At 46.0% G+C, this 19,470-nt stretch overlaps 1 protein-coding gene across 7 annotated transcripts in view; it reads left to right on the top strand.

The window, feature by feature from the left end:
* Positions 1–19,470, top strand: part of PKNOX2 (PBX/knotted 1 homeobox 2) — a 105,967-nt gene that overhangs the window by 76,087 nt on the left and 10,410 nt on the right. For all 7 annotated transcript variants that reach the window (XM_063355006.1, XM_063355003.1, XM_063355005.1 and 4 more), the window contains 3 exons: positions 4,674–4,831; positions 9,823–9,994; positions 13,277–13,465. In XM_063355006.1, the coding sequence (XP_063211076.1) occupies positions 4,674–4,831; positions 9,823–9,994; positions 13,277–13,465 (519 nt within the window). The remainder of the gene's footprint in view (positions 1–4,673; positions 4,832–9,822; positions 9,995–13,276; positions 13,466–19,470) is intronic.

Genomic DNA, 19,470 nt, shown 5'->3' on the forward strand with positions numbered 1-19,470 from the left:
ACGGAGTTGTTACAAGGAGAGGATTTTGTCCAAGGGAAACTCCGCTGGAGCACCCCAACGGGCTGGATGTGGGGCTGGAGGTTGTGTTTCAGAGACGGTCCCGCTCCCGGCAGCCCATCCCAAGATTTTTTTTTGGGGGGGGCGAATCGCCATCACGTTTCCGCTTTCCCGATGGAAGTGACCCGATGGGGATGATCCGGATTGAGCGCCGAATCACCTCTGTGTCCAAAGCAGCTTTATTTTGGTTTTTTTTGGTTTGTTTTTTTGGGGGGGGGGGTTCATATGGGAAATTTGGAGTCGTCGTCCCCCCCCCCCCCGCCCATTTACTGCAAATCTCGGCTGCAGAAGCAGAAAAATCTCCCCTCCCAGGAAAAAAAAAAATAAAAATCAAGGCTATTCTCTGCAAGCTAAAGCAAAATTGACTTTTACGCGCCCCCCACACCCCCCCCCCGCCCCCGAAGCCACCCGGGTCTCCTTTCCGCTCGTCTCCTTCGGTGGGAAAAGGTCACGTCTCGCAAATGACACCTCAGTGGGGTTTTTATGGCTCCTCCAACTTCTGTGCCATCATTTGCTCGCTTCGCTGCTCTGCTCCGAGAGGAGCTTTTTCCCAATTTTTTTTTTTTTTTCCCTTCCTTCCTTCCTTCCTTCCTTCCTTCGCCGCGTCGAAACGCGCCGCCTTTCTCGCTTACGCGGCGGGGAGCCGCGAGGCCGTTTTAGTCCTAACGGGCAATTTAAGGGGCTTTTAAAATAGCCGAGGTTTTCCGCGGCGTCCGACGGCGATGTCCCCCTTTTCCTTCCCCATCCTTGCCCCTCGTCTGCCCCCCGTTTTAATGCGCTGGATTTCGGGGACCCTCCGGAGCATCGTTGCCCACATCCCTCCTTTTTTTTTCCCCTATGGCGGGGGCTGCTCGAGCGTTTTTGTCTTCGGTTTAGTGGGTTTTGGAGAAAAAGCTGCAGCCAAGAGTTGCTTTTTTTCTGTTTTCCGGCCCCGACGCTGAGCGCTCCGAGCTTTTCACCTGAAAATTTGGGATTCCTCAGGGTTTGGAAAAGCAAATGGCACAAATTTCCTCTCCCCAAAGGCAGCGAAGAGACGGAGAGGGTCAGCGATAGATAAAAAAATAGCAATTATTAGAGCTACGACCGGCTCCTCATCATCCAGGGGATCATTCTGGGGGAGAAAAGTGCTAAAAAAGGGGTTTGGGGGAGCTTTGTGTTAATATTTTACGGCAGAGGCTGTGCAAGCGATCACCCTCACTGGCAGAAATGTGCAAAAAGTGAAGCAGAAATGATGGAAAAGCTGCTTTTTGGAGGAAAATTTAAAAAAACGATACTTTTTTTCCTATTTGTTCACTTATTATCTAAATATGTTTTTAAAAATTGGCTGGAGAAGGAGGTTTTTCAGCATTTTCAACACAGAAAGTGATAAAAGCAGCTTCGCGCCCCCCCCCGAACTGCTTTTTAGGTGGTTAAATGAGGGACAAAAATATCTTTTCTTCTTAATTCTAAAAATGGATTTTTTTTTTAACAATCGCAGATTAAAAATGGGGGGGGAGGTGTTGATTTTTCGGTAGAATCAAGGGAACATTGTCCTCAGCGCGTTTTTTTGGGCTCAGAAGCACCGTTTGCAGCGTGGGTGACGGCGGTAGAGAAATTTCAGCGCGAAATGCGAAGGAACACGGGAAAAATTGCTGATTTTGGAGATTTTTTCTTGCCCTCAAGACCTTCACCGCGGTTGCTTTCGAAAGTCGATGTATTTGGCCATGGTCTTCCAAAAAAAAACCCCCAAAAGCACGAGGAATTATCACCTGGTGAGCGGCCGCCAACTCCGGCGAAGGATTTTCTTCCGAAAGGACTGAAAAAAAAAAAAAAGAAATATCATAGAAAAAGACAAATAACCGGGCGGTGATGCGCGTCGCTGAGCAAGAGGTGCCTCAAAAATCTCTACGTCTGGGACTCTTGCAAAAACACGGCGGCGTTTCCCCCCCCCGCCCCCCTTTTTTTTTTTTCCTTTCTCTTTCCATTTTATTTTTGCCCTTTTTTAAACAAATTTTTTGACGTCTTAAACTTCTCTTTTACATTTTTTACCCGTCTTAACACACGCTTTGTTACATGTTTACGTATTTTTCTATTTTTTCACGTCTTTTTACGTAATTATTTGACATATTTTAAAACCTTTGAAGGCTTTGTTGGCGTCTTTTTGGTAGCGTTTTGCATCGTGTTGTGGACTTTTTTACATTTTTTTTTTTTTTACATTTTTTTTTTTTTTTACTCTTTTAACCTTTTTTTTAAACTTTTAATTTTTTTTTTTTTTTTTTAATTTCGTTTTCCCTTCTGCAACTGGTTTTGGCCATTTTCTCAAAAAAAAAAAAAAAACCACAACCCTTTTTTTCATTTTTTTTTCATTTTTTTTCAATTTTTCTTTTTTTTTTCCATTTTTTTTTTTCTTCAATGCCTGCAACTTCCATACCCAAATCCGTCCTTTTTTCCCCCATATTTCCCCATTTTCCCGCTGCCGAAACTCTCGTTCTCCCGACCCAGAAACTTGCTGCCTCTTTCCTCCTTTCCCGTCCCCACCTGCTCCCCGTAAAGCCCTTTTTTTGGCTGCATTTTCGCCTTCCTCCCCCTGTCCGGCTGCAAATACTCACATCGGAGCATCCTCTTGCCTCTCTTTCCGCTGACTCGGCATTATTTTTATTTATTTTTTACGCTTTTCTTTAGTCCGAGGTGAGGTAACGGCTTTGAAACAGCCGCAGAGGGGGCTTTTTTTTTTTTTTTTTTTTTTTTTGGGGGGGTAACAGCCCAATTAGTCGCAGACTTGGCTGGAAACGGCCAACTTGGCAGGATTTGGGGGCTTTGGCGTCCTGGTAAGGGATAAAAAATAAAAATGGGGAAAAAAGAGGGGGAAAACGTCATTTTCCCACCAAAACCAAGTCATTTTCCAGGAGATAATAAGAGAGAAAAAAAAAGGGGAAAGGTGATGGAGAGGCGCTTAACGGCGTGGCTGGAGCATCCCAAAATCCGCTTGCGTTTTGGTTTTAGGTCGAAAACGGAGGTGAAAAAAAGAGAAATCCAAACTGCTGGGCTAGAACCCCCAAATTTTCACTAATTTGTTTAGCACCGGGGGCGGGAAGAGGAATGGAAATCAAATTCTGGGTTGGGAGAAGGAGAAATTAAATGGCACCGGGTGAATTTACAGGTGCCGGAGCCAAACTTTGAAGTTATGAACAATAAAGGAGAATTAAAAAAAAAAAAAAAAAAAGGGCAAAAAAAAAAAAAAAAGCGCTCGGTATCGGCAGGAAAAGGTCAGGCAGGAGATATTAAAGTCAAATATTTTAAAAGCGAAAGGTGTCGCGGTTTTGGCCCAGCTCGGGTTTATGCTGCTTTTAAGGGCGGTGAGAAATCGGCTTTTTCCGTGGCATCCGGAGGTATTTTTTTAGGAATGTACAGGTGTGCATCTATTTTTATATATATTACTATATATTGTCAATATATTACATAGAACATATATCGATATTAACGTAGTCTATAAAAATATTTATTATTTATATATTAAACCATTTTATTTCTCTCTATAAACGCAGAAATACACATGTAAGGATATTAGAGAGATGAAAAATATAAAAAAAAAATCTTCTTTCGAGGTGAACAAACACATATTAGGCGAATGAATAAATAATAGATATATTTTTTTCTCTATGCGGAACTAAGCACAGAAAGGACTATATATTAGCCAAATAAATAAATTTTATATATATATATAATGTTTAGCAAGACACAGAGGTTTCCTTCCACTGCCCAGCTCGAGGAAGGGTCGACGATTCCCCCGTGAAAACGGACAAACGCCGATTTTTTTTTTTTTTTAACAACATTTCCACCCCAGAGCGGGTGAAAACATCCCCTTGAGCTAAAAACCCGCAGGATTCGGAAGAGTGTGTGTGTGTGTGGGGGTTGCTGATGCGTTTGAACCCCCGTCAGCGCCGGGGCTAAAGATTCGGGGCAAAGGCAAAAAAAAAAAAAAAAAAAAATTATTTTTTTGGGTTTTTTTTTTTTTTTTTTTTTTTTGGTTGGCCGGTTTCTCGCCGCGCCGAAATGGCTCAGCCCCGGGGCTCGGCGAGCTGGAAGAGGCTCCCGTAATTTTGGATTTTGGAAGGAAGTTTGGAACGCCCGCGTGTCTAGACAATGATACCTGCTTCGGAAAAGAAAAAAAAAAGCGGCCGAGTTCATCTGGGATTGCGGCGAAGCGCATCCCGTCGTTAATTACCCCCCCCCCGCCTTCGCTTCGCTGCCGGCGTGATAGAGGCGTCGGGATTATTATTTATTTTTTACCCCCTCCCTGTGTTTTCCCTAAGTAAAAAGCCGGAAAAGTGCGTGTGCGTGTGTGTGTCGGGGGGGGGAAAAAGTGGAAACCCCCCCCCCCCCTCACCTTGCCGTTTCTAGGTGAAATGTAAATACCTAACGGAAATAAATGTAAATAAAGATAAAAATGAAATCTTCTCACCCCTCAACCCGTCCCGCTCCCAGCCCCGTCCCGGGGCTGCCCCCTCCGGAGGTTTTACAAACCCCGCTGCAGACGCCGGCGAAACTCGGTGGCAAAGTGCAACAAACCCCATTTTTGTTATCTTTTCTTCCTTTTTTTTCTCCCCCCTTCCCCCCACCCCCCGCCTCTCTCCCAGATGACGGCCACAGCCCAGCAGCCCACCAAGGCGCAGCCCGTCCATCTCGCCACGCCAGCGGCGGCCCCCAACGCCCCGGTACCCGCCGCTGCCGCCGCCGCCGCCGCCGCCGGTGACCCCCAGGCGCAGCTGGAGGCCGACAAACGAGCTGTCTACAGGTGATGTGGTGGCGCGGCGATCCGTTAGCGGCCGCCCTAACGTGCGCGGGCGGCGTTTCGCCACCGGTGACGCCCCCCTCCCCCAGCTTCACGCCGCCACCAGGCCCGTGGAACGCGCTGGCGGTTGACGCGCGGCGATGCGTTGCGTTGCGTGCCTGCGTTGAACGTGTCGTTGGGCGTCAAATCGTTGCGGTGCGCTAACGCGTTGGTTAATTGCTGCTGTTCTGATGCCTTCGTTAGCACGCAGGGACGGGCGATTAGCGATTAGCTCCTGTTTGGCGATAGCTACGGGTAACGGCGCGTGGTGGCGGCGCTCCTTCGTGGGCCTCGTCTTGCAGCATCTTCTCCAAAATATTCAAGTTCGTCTTTTTTTTTAAATTTTTTTGGCAAAACCACGCGGTTTGGAGCCGAAAAAGCACCCGGAAGGAGTAAAGTCAGGGAGATTAACCTGAAGCGTGTGGTCGATGCACGTCCAGGGGGATGGACGAGCCCTTCTGCTCCCTTTTTTTTTTGGGCGCATTGGAGATAATAATATATAATATTGTAATATATGCAGTAATGTTATCGTATAATCGTAGTAACATTATAATTATGTAAATAGTATAATTATATAAGTAATATGTAATTATATAAGTGATATGTAATTATTTACAATATTATAACGTATACCGTAATGCGGTGACAGCAACGTACAATATTATAACGTAATTAGGATTAAGATTTAAGGTTAAAGGTTACTCCCCCATTAACGGCCAGGGCCATGGGGGCTGGGGAACCAAAGAGCTGCGTCTCGGAAAGGAAGGAATTCAAATATTCCGACTTCCAAATATCCAGATATCACAAGTCCGAAAGGTCCGGGAAGGCGCGGGAAGGCGGGGAATAAACCCGCCCGTTTCATGGGATCCTCGTGGTTGGAAAAGGACCTTTGAGATCGTCGAGTCCAACCAACCAAACCCGGGAAAACGCGAAGGATTTTTTTGTTTTTTCCCCCGGCGGGTCTCAAGATTTTCTCCGGTTGATGGCAATATTTTTTCCAAGGCAAAAGATAAGTCATTCAAGACCAAAAAAAAAACCCAAAAAAACCTCCAAAAAATCCAAACCCAACTTTTCTTTGCGCTGCGGCGGGGATTTTTGCAGCGTTCGGGGGATAAAGAAAACCAAAAAATAACCCAACCCAACCCAAACCAAACCAAAAACCCTTCGGAGTTTTTACAGCCTTCGTTTGAAGATCAGAAAAACGCCAGAAATACCTTTTTTTTTTTTGGGGGGGGGGGGGGGGGGCATTTATCAGCCAGAAAAAGGAGGAGGAGAAAAAAAATTGTTGGCTGGTCCCACTCGTGCCCTCGGTCGCCCAAACCTGGATGCTCGGCTTTGGAGACCAGCCAAAACTACACCCCCCACCCCCCACCCCCCACCCCGCCCCCCGGCCCACCAAAATGGGGTTTTTCTTTCGAAAACCGCAGCCCGTGAGGAGTTTTTGGCTGCATCGAAGATGTGAACGTTGGCCCGATCCAGCGGTCGGGGTGGATTGCGTACGTGGCAGTAGCCATCGAAGGCGCACAGGGGGGGTTTTAGCCCTCCTGCCCCCCCCCCCCCGCAAACCGCCGGATTTTTGGTTAATTTGCCATAATTGCAGCCGGGCGGACGGCAGTAAGCGTCGGTCGATCAACCTGGAGGGAAATGGCCGGGAAAACGCGCCGGGAAATATAAAAACGGCCGGACGAGCCTCCCCAGCGGGTTTCATGCTCTAGCGGGAGGTTTATCACCCGTCAAAAAAAAAAAATAGGGGGGAAAAAAAAATAGGAAAAAAAAAAAATAGGGAAAAAAAAAATAGGGAAAAAAAATAGGAAAAAAAAAAGGGAAAAAAAAAAAAGGGGGAAAAAAAAAAAAGGAAAAAAATAAATTCATCCTCTCCCCTTCCCTCGCTTGGCGTGGGAGCATCTGCCCCGGGACTGGTCCAGCGGCATCCCGCCTCTGCTCCCGGTTTTTGTTTTTGTTTGTTTGTTTTGGTTTTTTTTTCCCAGCAAAAGTATTTTATCCCCTTTATCAACAGCGGGGCTGGGAATTCCCCGACGGGTTTTTGGACCGGTCGAGACGATGCTCCCGTGGGACCCGACGGCTTAAACCACCTTAAACCACGCCTCAAACTGCGTTTTTTTGGGGTTTTTTTTTGGTTTTTTTTTTTTGTTTTTTTTCCGAGCGGGAAACGGCTGGATTTCTTTGCGTTAAGTTTCTTTTCTTCTTTTTTTTTTTTATTTCTTTTTTTTTTTTTTTTTTTTTTTGAGGCCGGTAAGAAAAAATACCGCCTGCTGTGAAGCGCCCACCAGCGAGCGGCTGGCGGGCCGAAGGTGCGAAATTAGGCCATTAGAGGAATTCATTTCTCTTTATGAGCCCGTGTCGAATCCTTTTTATTAGTGGCTGCGACCGACCTCTCTCCTGCGGGAAAAGGTCAGGGCCGGCTCAGCCCCGTTATTTGGACGATTCCCTGACAAAAAAAAAAAAAAAAAAAAAAAAAAAGGTGGTTTTTTTTGTGCAAAAACCGCAGATTTTTGCGAAAGGAGAGGGCCTCGGCGCTCTCCCTCAGCCCACCCCCGGGGGCTTCTGCGCCTCCTCCGATTTCATTATTGGTTTAGTTCATTGTATTTTGTGTTGGGGTTCTTTTGTTGTGTCGGGGGGGGGGGGGTTTGTTTCATTTTAACTTTTATTAATTTGCGGAGTTTAATTTATTTTATTGTTTTATTTACTTTTATTTATTTTATTTTGTTATTTTATTTTTTCTTTTCTCTTCTCTTCTCTTCTTTTCTTTTCTTTTCTTTTCTTTTCTTTTCTTTTCTTTTCTTTTCTTTTCTTTTCTTTTCTTTTCTTTTCTTTTCTTTTCTTTTCTTTTCTTTTCTTTTCTTTTCTTTTCTTTTCTTTTCTTTTCTTTTCTTTCCTTTCCTTTCCTTTCCTTTCCTTTTCTTTCCTTTCCTTTTCTTTCCTTTTCTTTTCTCTTTTCTTTTCTGTTATTTTATTTTTTAAATTTAATTTAATTTAATTTAAATTAATTTTATTTTATTTTTTATTTTCTTTTATTTGTTTTCTCTTTTCTTTTCTCTTCTTTTCTTTTCTTTTCTTTTCTTTTCTTTTCTTTTCTTTTCTTTTCTTTTCTTTTCTTTTCTTTTCTTTTCTTTTCTTTTCTTTTCTTTTCTTTTCTTTTCTTTTCTTTTTTTCTTTTCTTTTCTTTTCTTTTTTCTTTTCTTTCTTACTTTCTTTTCTTTATTTTTTAAATTTAATTTAATTTAATTTAATTTAATTTTATTTATTTTATTTTATTTTATTTTATTTTATTTTATTTTATTTTATTTTATTTTATTTTATATTTTATTTTATTTTAATTTTTGATTTATTTCCAACTGAAAAGCAAACCGTCCTCCCCTCAGCCGTGTGCTTCCCCCTCCTCCTCCTCCTCCTCCCTGCCAGCGCTCCAAGACATTCGGGGGGTGGGGGGGTGTCAATGCCGTCCCTGCCCCGATTGTTAATGCCGAGCAGCGCAGGGTGATGCCAGCATCGCTCCTAATCCCCCCTTCGGCTGATGCAACCCCTCCGAGCGAAAGGGCTACAAATTGCTCGGGGGCTGCAAATTCTCCCCCCACCCCCCCAAAAAAAAAACCAAACCCCAACCCACCCCACCCCACCCCCAATCCTTGGGGTGACTCCGCGCCGGCGTTCCTAATTCACGGAGCGGCTCTGGAAATGGCAGCGGGCACCCGCCGCGGGGCCGCCGCTTCGTAAGTCCCAATAATTCAGCCCGCGCCTGGAATTTGCCTTTCATATCCCTCGGCTCAGTCCCGGCGGGGCCGCCGAAATTATGAAATTATTTCCTCCCTCCCCCCCAACCCCCCCCCCCCACCGCCCTCAACCCTCGGTTCCCTGCTCCAGCCCGGGCGAATCTTGCATTAAACCGGGATCAGGACAGATTAAACTATAATATGCTGCGGTATTAGCAGCTGCAAATGAAGACTTAGCCCAGGGGTTTAACCCCTTCGCCTGACTCCGGCTCGGAAAAGACGGGCGGGAAGTGATTCGTAATCGTCCTCTGGACCATCGTTTGGAGAGAAAATGGCGGAGCAAATCCCAACCCACTGGGATAACCGGGGGGGGGGGGCTGGGGGAGGCCACCCCTGGAGCGCCGGTTCGCATTTCTCCCCTGAAAGACTCCGTAAATACTTTATTTATTTATTTTTTTGTTATTATTAATTTGCGCGGCTGGAGAGGCTCGTCGAAATTTGCGCTAACTCATGGTCTCCATCCCCTTCTTCTCCACGCGCTTCGCTGTCGTTGCGTATATTTTGCATTTTTAATTGCGTCGATTTTGGCATCATCGTGGTGGTTTTGCAAGAAGAATTGCGAATCTTTGCTTTCTAAAAGCCAACTTGTGGCAAGAAAGAAGTGGGATTTGACCCACCTTCATGGGCGGACGTGGATATGCTTGACAGAGGTGCACAGACATCTCTTGGTGGAGGAGGAACCCGTAGCAAGGTTGGTCCGTAGGATGCTGCGGGCACGTAGAAACACCAGCCCATCCCCGTCCAGCGTCTCCGACCGAAAGACGTTTTGGGGTAAAATAATACCATCGATGAGCAGGTGCTGATGTTGATCCCCAAAACGCACGGCCACCAGGAACAGCAGATGGCTCCAAGACAACCACCCCGAAGCCAAACCTTTTTGCTCATGGCAAAACATTTTGGAAATGCTTTGGTGCAATGATAGAAAGCGCCAAGATATTGGGAGAAGTCATTGCCTGGGGGAGAAGATGAGGACTTTTGTAATTTTTGAGCTTTTTTTGTTGTTGGAAAAGGTCTAGAGAGAGGACTTCCAGCTGGCTTGGGAGTGGGGTGCGCACCATCAGGTTCTTGCAAGCTGGGAAAGAATGGATGGATGGTGTGGGGTAAAAATGGACATGGGACCTAAAACAGTGGGAGTTATGGGGGGGTCTCCTTTGTCCTCTGCAGGCACCCGCTGTTTCCGCTGCTGACTCTCCTCTTTGAGAAGTGCGAGCAGGCGACGCAGGGCTCCGAGTGCATCACCTCGGCCAGCTTTGACGTCGACATCGAGAACTTCGTCCACCAGCAGGAGCAGGAGCACAAGCCCTTCTTCAGCGATGACCCCGAGCTGGACAACCTGGTAGAGGCGGCTGGGGCTTGGCTTGGTTTTTGGGGGGTGAGGAGAAGGTGGGGGGTGAGGAGAAGGTAGGGGGTGAGGAACAAATTATGGAGATCTACCACCTTGGGCAACATCTTGGGACTCCGTTTGTAGTGTTGGCCATGTTGGCAATGCTCTCTGTGAGACGTTCTCCAGGGCCTTCTCGGAGACCTTTTCCATAAGATTCCCTGTGAGAACAAACCCCAGCCTGATTTTTGGCTAGTTTTCCCACACAAACACCGTGGGGTCAATGTGATTCCTGGAAACAGTCAAGATCAGTGGCTGGTTTGTGCCCCGAAACTTGCCATCTCCACAGGATGTCCCACCTTCAGTGCAACACGCAATAGCCTCTGCCTTCTTGTCTGGCACCGTCTTGTTTCAAGCGTTATGGCCAGCTCTTGTCCTAGAAGCAAGGCAAAATAAGAGCTTTCTCCAAAAAGGATGGTGCATATCAGTGATTTGGGACACTTTGGACCATTTTGGGTGGCTTCCCTGTCATAGCAATCCAAATTTCCCACCATACACGTGGCTACTGGAAGGCAGCTCAGAAGACTGCTTGGAATGGAGCTTTTGTCTTGCAGGGACCTCAGAAAACATCCCCAAATCCCATTATTTTCTCCAGGAAGCCTCCATGCGCGCTCTGCGTGGCAAGCACGTGGGGGGGACAGGTCCACGGCACCATCCTGGTGCGCCCTCCCAGAGCTTCGCAAGCAGATTTTTAAGGTCAAAAGAGGCAATTTCACCCACTTCCGATGACGCAAAGAGCAAAACACCTTCCCCGAGGGATGGCGTGCCCCCTGGCATGTGTCACAGAGGGATTTCCATCCCAGAAAAGAAGAAAATCAGGCAATTCACAGGCAGCTTTTTCCAAATATCGGAGATGTCATAGAGGTGAGTTTGTCCAAGAACCTGTCACGACGGGAAGAAAAATGAGCAGTGCTCCCCCAAGTGCGAAAACTACCACTTTCCCAAAAATCCCATGGAGGAGAGTTTTGCAACATCCCCTAAATCAAGAGTGGTTTAGCAGCCTGTGGAAAGCTCTCCAAAAAATTACAGGTCATGCTCATGCGAAGCCCCGTTTGCAGATTACTAAGCCCATTTTGCAATGTCTTATAGCCAGGACCAGAAATTGCTTCGGGATGAACGACCAAAAAAGCAACATTTTGGATCATTTCAGTTTTGGGAGTGAATACGCGTTGAACTAGTTGAGATGCACCAAAAAAAAACCCCCATTGCATTAAATTAGATAAAAACGGGTGCAATGACTTAGCAAGAGGAGAGAGATGAAGCCAGCCGAAGCTAAAAAAAAAAAATCTAAAATTTTGGGGGAGGAAAATCAATTCCTACATATATCAAGGTGTGAAACATCTCCAGCAAACGGCAAGGGCAGGAGATGCGTCCACAGAGGCTATTTTGACTGGTTTTTGGTGGTTTCTTCCAAAACAACTCACACCAGTCATGTTTTTTGGGCCGTAAATGTCCTGTTTGGGAGCAACTCTTGCTGCCGAGGTCAGATTTGACTGTGGAGATACACATTGGTCCAATGGATGGCCTCGCAGCACTGGATGTGTTTATATTCATATATAGGTATATCTATATGTATTTTTGACCTATTTTCAGGACATAGCTGTCAAATAGATATTCTAATCTAATGCCCAAAACTTCTCCAAAAGCCACCCAAAGCGCCCAGCGTGGTTGGCCTCCGTCAAGCCACAGGAGATGGTTAACGCGATGCTGAAGAAGGACCGTTCCTCTTGGTGGGAAGAGCCGACTGGAGGGAATTCTGGACGGAAACGTCTCGCAGTATTCAAAACTCAACATTTCCACGTGGTCTTGACCTGGCGTTTTTTTCCCGATTTGCATTGTCCTTTTTTTGGGGGGGGGTTGTTTTGTTTTGTTTGTTTTTTTTTTTTTTTTTTTTTAAAACGCCACCGATCCCCCGGAAACCGGCGATGGCAAAGTAGGGATGAAAAGGCCAGCGGCATTAGCCATCATTAGAATAAGAGTCATGTATTCCTCACCGCCGAGATGCACATAATTAGAAATTAGAAAAAGGTCAGATCTCACCATTATCAACTCAATCAGCTGCCGAGTGCCACACAGTCAATTAATTCAGCATCTGTATTTTTTACAACCCCGCGCACGTACGCCGTCGGACTGTAACTCTTTATCCGGACAGATATACGGCGCAGCGGAGCAGGGACATAAAATGAGACCCTAAGCAAATGAGCTGAGATAATTGAGAGATTTATTTTTTATACATATATGTGTCAGGTCTTCTTGCCTTTGCCCTTGAATATTGACTTTCATGGCCGTTGAGCCCTGGGAGGATGCGGAGAGTCGGGGCGCGGACGCCTCCACCTCGCGCTTTGCCGGCGCCAACTGCGGAGGAGGGGAAAAAAAAAAAAAAAAGCGGGAAAAAGCAAAAAAAAGGCAAAAAAGAGAAAAAAAAAATCAATAAAAAGGGATTTTTTTTTTCCAGCCACAACCCGTCATCATCCCTGTTGTTGGCCAACCGAAAATTCACTTTCTCCATCGTGGTGGAGCCGCCACCCCAGTTTGGCCCTGGATTTTTTCGGGATGTTTCCCAACCGTGGCGACTCGCAGTTTGTAAAGATGACCACTAAAATTTGCAAGTTAAAAACACCCTTTGAAATGCAAAGACGCTTTGTTACATAAAACCGGATTTATTGCCCCGGAGTGAATAGCTGAAATTTTATATATTATGCAAGATTTCAAACAGCGGCTGTAAAACTTAAGGTTTCAGCTCGGCGAGAGGAATGTTTTATGTGTAAATTTTTTAACGTTTATGGGGTACGTTTTAATGAGGCCCAGGCTTTGCACCGGCAACAGCTTACGGCGGAGTTGCAGCCCCATAATCTTGTTAGAAGAAGTGGCCTCCGGAGGATAACCAAACACTTTTCGACATCCAGGACTTTGGCTTGGACTTTTTTGGGGCACAGGGAGCAATTCCGGTGAAGGCAGTGGGAATTTGGGGGGGAATTTTTCCCTCTTGGGATTTTAAAGGTATGATCGATGGGGAGGGAGAAGTGAGGAGGTGCGGAGGGATGGGCTCTTGGGGCGAGAACAGTGATTTTTTTTTGGTGTGCCAAGAAAGGAAATGCATCTAATTCTGCTGTAGGGACGGGTTCCATGTTATATTTTGGGTGAGAATATTGATTTTTGGGTTTTTTTTTTTTTTTTTTCCCCCCATGTGTCCAGAAAAAAATGATTTTAACTTTGCCGTTTTGCGTCCTTGCGTAGATGGTGAAGGCAATCCAGGTGCTGCGCATCCACCTCCTGGAGCTGGAGAAGGTCAACGAGTTGTGCAAGGACTTTTGCAACCGCTACATCACCTGCCTCAAAACCAAGATGCACAGTGACAACCTACTCAGGAACGACCTGGGGGGGCCCTACTCCCCCAACCCCTCCTCCATCAGCCTCCATCCCCAGGTAATGCCTTAAAAAATCGCCTGTAATCGCCGTCGACGCACGTTGGCCAACGGGCGAGTTTGGGCCGACGAGGCTTCAGGGTTGCTCTACAGCTCTTGTGGCCTCCTGGAAATTCATCAAAACCCATCCCCAGTTGAGGAAAACCATTAAACACCCCCCCCCCCCCCGCATCTTGCCCGTATGGCACGATGAATGATGCTGCAGTGATTTTTTTTTTTTCCTATTTTTTAAATTTTTTTTTTCACGGCCTTTCTTTTTTCATGGGTTGGGCAGAGCTGCAACCCCGAGGTTTGTGCCTCCCCGAAAGGGACAGATGAGGACTTCTAAACTCTTACGGTGCGGCAAGGCAAAGTGGGGGGAAGGAGTTGCAGAAGCCATGGAAGCGCACGGGAAAATGGACAAGAAATTTGCATTCTTCCATGAAAAAATACTATGTGTTGGCGGGGGGGACAGAAACGCCACGATTTTCTCTCCACTGCTTCCTCCCTCCCCATTCGCGTCTTTGTTTTAAAGCAGCTCAACAGATTTTTGGGACTCGGATAACCCTTTTTGGCTTTGCCACTCCTTTTTTTTGCCCAGGCGCATCTCGCACTCCTCCCCCAGCATCATCCCACCTTGCCTTTTTCTTTTTTTTTTCCAGCATAATTTGGGCTTTAGCTGTGAGAAGGAAACATGGGGTGCCTCAAGCACAGTGCGGAAGTACGAGGAGATGCCCAAGAACTGCAGAAATACCAGCTGAAATGGCCAACCCAAAGTGCCCCTTGGTGGCTTCTGAGGCAAAAGAAGGGATTGTAACTGAATATTCCGAAAAAAAAGTTGCCAGTGGGTTAGGGTTTTCGTTAGCATTTGCAGCGCGGGGAATAAAAGTTGGCTGGTTGCATCCCAAAAAAACTTCCTCGATGCAACATTGCGCGTCCCTTGGGGATTTTTCTCTCAGACAGTCGATTTTTTTTTTGGCGGGGGGGGTGGGGTGGTTGCGGAATGAAATTTGGGATCGCACAATCCCGCCAAAAATAACTGCAGCCGACCCAAAAGGGCCCAGGCGGCTCTTGGGGTTCTCCCCTCGAAAGGAGGCGGGTGGTGGGGGCTTTTTAGGGCTTTATAGTGCATTCGCAGGGTGGTGGAAAGGCCAAAAACCGTCATTTTTAGCCACTCGGCTCCAAGTGCTGCAGAGTTTGAAGCTCCCAACACAATCCTCGCGGCCCAGCACGAAAAAGGGAAAAGCCCCCCCCCCCCAAAAGTTTTATTTCTTATGTGGGTTTCCTGAAAGCACCAAACCACTTAATCACTGATCTAAAAAAAACCCCCGTCCTCTCTCTATTTTCTAATAATCTCTAGAAATGGACTTATTATCCCTTCGCTGCTTTATGGTAGCATTCCTTATGATCAAAATTAGCAAGACACTTGCATAAAAGAGAACAATAATTGCTCAACGAGCATCTCGTTTGTAATTTATTAGTTTCTATTATTGTGCGTCGCCATGGCAACCGCTCGCATCCCGGGTGATGAGAGAGATGTTAGATACGAGCCGACGAAACTCCCGGTCCCAGCAAATGGAGATGCACGTTTTTTATCAGTAATTTTCATGAAAATAATAAGTGAGGGAGTTAATGAGATGGAAAGCCGTCCTGTGGCTATTGTGATTTTTTTTTCCTCTTTTCCTTTTTTTTTTTTTTAAAGTGTTGATCTAATTAGAATGCATCGGTCAGGAAAAGTAATGAGGATTTAGTGCCTCACAAAGAGGTGGGGATCGTATCAGAAAATTAGCACAAGTCTTTGGGAAATAATCAGGCCCATGGAGAGGTACCGAGCACCTCTGATTCCTGCAAACCCAGGGCTGCCGACGTTTCCCTTCCGGGCAAGACTTGAAAGTTGAGAAACTCAAGTGAGGATTTGGAGGCAGTTGCTAAATAAACGGGAATTCGCCCGGGAAAAACCCAACTGGAGGGAAAACGCTGGCCCAGCGACAAAGTTATTTCAGCTGGAGCCGAAATATTCACAGTGATAGACCAGAAGGAGCCACCATCTCATCTGGTCGTTGGGTGAGGATGACAGTACGATGGCAATTTTTTTCTAATTAACCAACTGAGCAATGTCAAGTGCTTCGATTTGTTGAGTATACTTGAGTTTGCGTGGATAAGGCTTAAAAAAATGGGTGGAAATACTCTATATCCATCAGTTGAGCTTGAAAGGCTGGGCATGCTCCAGAGCGCTGAAGAATCGCAGGATCCATGTTTAAAAAATGGCAGGTAGGATGAATTCGTTAATTATCATCCTATTAAGCTCACATTGAGGGCAGGTAAAACAGCTAAGGGGCCACTCATTTAGGATATTTTTTTTTTTTCAGTAAATAATGGAAATGTGTCTGATGTCAATGAACAACGTTTCTCAGAAAATAGGTCTTCTCAGGGTATGGGAGGGGCATTGATCATTTTATGGGCAGATACACCAGGTTGGTCATGAAAGCAAAATATCTCTATTTTTTTGCGAAGTTTTTTATCATGGGACAGCCTGCTTAAAAAACTATGGATAACGCAGTAACAGGGACGTCAACCAAAACTGAGAAAACAATGTCCGAAGCTGTCAAAATGTCGTCGCAGAAGAATCGTGGTTGGATTTTCCTGGTGTATCCGAAAAGGATGCCCCTTGGCTTGGTGTTATTTGTCCTTTCTAAGATGAAAAATGCAAGAATTTCTGGAAATGTAAAAATCTTGGAAGTGACGGACGGATGAGAGAGCACCCCAACAGGTGTTTCAGCTGCTGGAGAAATCTTCTCATGTCGCCAAGTCTAGAGATGACTCCTGGCATTGGCCAAGTTTGGGTGAAAAGTTAGGTTTTTTTCCTATGCGGTGAGCCACCCCTGAACCTTCGTTGCCTTACAGGCATTTTTCGACCCAGTTTTCTCCATCGCTTTCTCATTTTGTGCTTCGCTTTGTTTTGTGGAGGAGTTTTGGCCTCTTTAGCTTCTTTGGCCTGCAAGTCCACCAAGCTATTCCCCTTCTTCCGTTTTTCTCGGTGGTTTTTCACTTGGCTTCGTTCCTCTCCCTTCAGTCCTTATCGGACCCTTTTTAACTCCCTCCCTTCGTTTAACGCATACTTTCCAAGATTTTCAGACAAGGGTAGGAGAGGGGAGGTGCTTGTGGCACGGGGGGGAGAAAAAGTCGATTTAACCCAATGCTTAAAATGAATCGGTTCAACTTTCCTTCAACATCCCAGTGGTCCTCACTGCTCTCCGGTTGACTTAACTTGCAAGAAAAAACCCACCGCAAAGCCAATCACATGGGGAATCACAGCACCGCCAGCCACGTTCAAATTATTAGATCGAATATTGCATTTTTCAGCTCTCTTTTTGAGTGAGAAGTGCAGCAGATTGGCAATGTTTCAATGGGCATTTTTAGGACAGCATTTCTGCTTCTCAGATTCCTTCTCCACCTTGTCGGCGGTTGGAGGCGGCCAGTTGGGTTGGCCTGGCAGTACTTCTCTGTATAACGTTTGCCTGTGTGGACAAGCCTGGATTTTTCTTTTATTTAAAGCCGACTTTTTTTTCTCATCTCCATCCATCCGCCCATCCATCCACGAAGGAGCCTTATGCATCTTCTTACATGAGTTTGAGTTTGGCCAACTCTTTCTCGGCAAACTCATGCGTTTCCTTTTTCTCCAACCAACCCCCATTTCCCTCAGCTTTACCCAAGCACAAATAAATGTCACAAAGTTAGGATGAGATAGACTTTTTTCGTTAAAGTGACTTTTCAGTCAGAGAAATCGTGTTTTGCCACAGAGCCATGGAAGGTCAGTGGCGAGATGTGGATCTGCAGAGACACCTAGTGATGCGGGTTTTTTTTTTTGTTTTTTTACACTCCAGTTTCAAAATTGCTGGAAACATTTAAACTTCTTTGAGTCCTAAAATATAAAATATTTTCCACTGTAGCGAAATCGCGAGCGTAATATAATTTGGCTGACATTTGCGATCCAAGGCAATTAGTATGCAAAATGTATTTTTTAAATCTTCTCGGAGATATCTATATTTATTTTAAGGCAGAGCCTCCACTTCCTTTGGGTCCCCTTGGTTTCACAGTGCCGTTGCAGAAACACCGTGAATTTCTTTCCTGTCTTTTTTCTGATAATTACCAATATTCTGCCTTTTTGAACACCGCTGAGCTGGTGTTTTGGGACAGTTTTCCTCTATGCCACCAAAAAAGTGCAATTTTTGTCATAAATGCTGCTGAGAATTGCTTTGACCGCTATATCTGGAAACGGCAGTTTCTTTGTTCCCGTTTTCCAATATCCCCGATTATTTCTTCCCAGCGCACTTCCAAAAATGGTCTTCTGGATGCCCTTCTTTTGGAGGTATCATGGGAAAACAAGACGGGAGAGGAAAGCTGGAGGTCCCCAGGCCGGTCCATGCCTCTGGTCACCCCTGGCCGTATCTGGCTGCTTTTCGAGGTTCTCCAGGGACCACATTTGGTTTTCTTATGACCATTTCCACTGTGTTTGTTAGTCGGATGCTTAGCAAAAGCCAAGTCCAAGCGCGTGCAAAAGCAACCGATTTTTCGTTTTCTGTGTGCTGAGAAATCCTCGTTTTTCAAACCGAAAACCATTTCCCCCCCCAAGGCTGGAGGTGGGGAAAGGATATTGAAAAACAAGTACCAGCATTTTGTAGCCACATTTGCATTTTATTTTTTTTTTTTAAATTAATTTAGCTGCGGAAAGGAATGTCTGGAAGACGAGGGAAAAATTCACAGCAATCGCAGCAAAATTTCCAGGTCAAGAATATCCAGATCATCAACGTAGAGGACAAAAATGACACGCGGCAGAGGCAGCAGTTGCAGCGTTTTGGGTTCGGCATCACGGGAGGGGAAAAGGCAGCGAGGGATTTTAATCGCAAAAGCGTGCAGGGGGATCGGAGTTTATTCAGGCGGATCAGTGGTGGGTGGTGGTGAAAAAGCTGCTAGAGGTAAGGGGGAAACCCCCCAAAAACGGACCCAAACCCGACATTTTCCCCCCAGTCATGGAAAACGCAGCAAAACCTGGACGCAAGGGTACCCTGACTCCCCACTGAACGATGCGCCCGCAGCATCTCTTGACGTAAAATGAATTGTTTAATTCAAATGACCATCTCTGTGGTTTTATTGCGAGGGAAAGAGGAGCTGTGGCTTTTTCCGGCCTGACCGCGTTCGTGTGGTCACGTTTTCCGGTGTCATTGCGTGTCACTCTTCCCGAGAAATCCTTTTTTTTCTTGAGCCAAGAAATAGGTTTCTTGAAGAAATGCATCAAAATGAAGAGAAATTGAATAAAAAGGAGAAATAAAAAATCCCCCTCGTTGGCATTTTGTTCGACAGTGGAGAACCAGCTGGACAGCAGGGAAATGGGAAAACGGGTAGAAAAGGGGGAAAAAGATTTTCCTTGCAAGAAACGAGCCTAGTTTTATTTCTGTTACAATCGGGCGCGTTAGAGATAGATAGTTACCGCGAGCTTATTTTGAAATGATAATTTTCTAAATATTGTTGGCATAACGCACGACAATTCTGCCCATCTGGGAGACTGTGCTACATCGCCCCGAATTCCCCAATATCCTCCATCGCAGCACCCTTCCCTTCCCTTCCCTTCCCTTCCCTTCCCTTCCCTTCCCTTCCCTTCCCTTCCCTTCCCTTCCCTTCCCTTCCCTTCCCTTCCCTTCCCTTCCCTTCCCTTCCCTTCCCTTCCCTTCCCTTCCCTTCCCTTCCCTTCCCTTCCCTTCCCTTCCCTTCCCTTCCCTTCCCTTCCCTTCCCTTCCCTTCCCTTCCCTTCCCTTCCCTTCCCTTCCCTTCCCTTCCCTTCCCTTCCCTTCCCTTCCCTTCCCTTCCCTTCCCTTCCCTTCCCTTCCCTTCCCTTCCCTTCCCCTTCCCTTCCCCTTCCCGAAACGTTGTGTTAAATATTCGAACAATCATTCAATCTGGGCTTTTCCCAATTGCTTCTCACATGCCGAAGCCACTCCAGAGCCAGGTTACAATTCCCAGCTTTTTTTT

This window comes from Chroicocephalus ridibundus, chromosome 18, assembly GCF_963924245.1.
Source record: "Chroicocephalus ridibundus chromosome 18, bChrRid1.1, whole genome shotgun sequence".
Taxonomy (NCBI): Eukaryota; Metazoa; Chordata; class Aves; order Charadriiformes; family Laridae; genus Chroicocephalus; species Chroicocephalus ridibundus.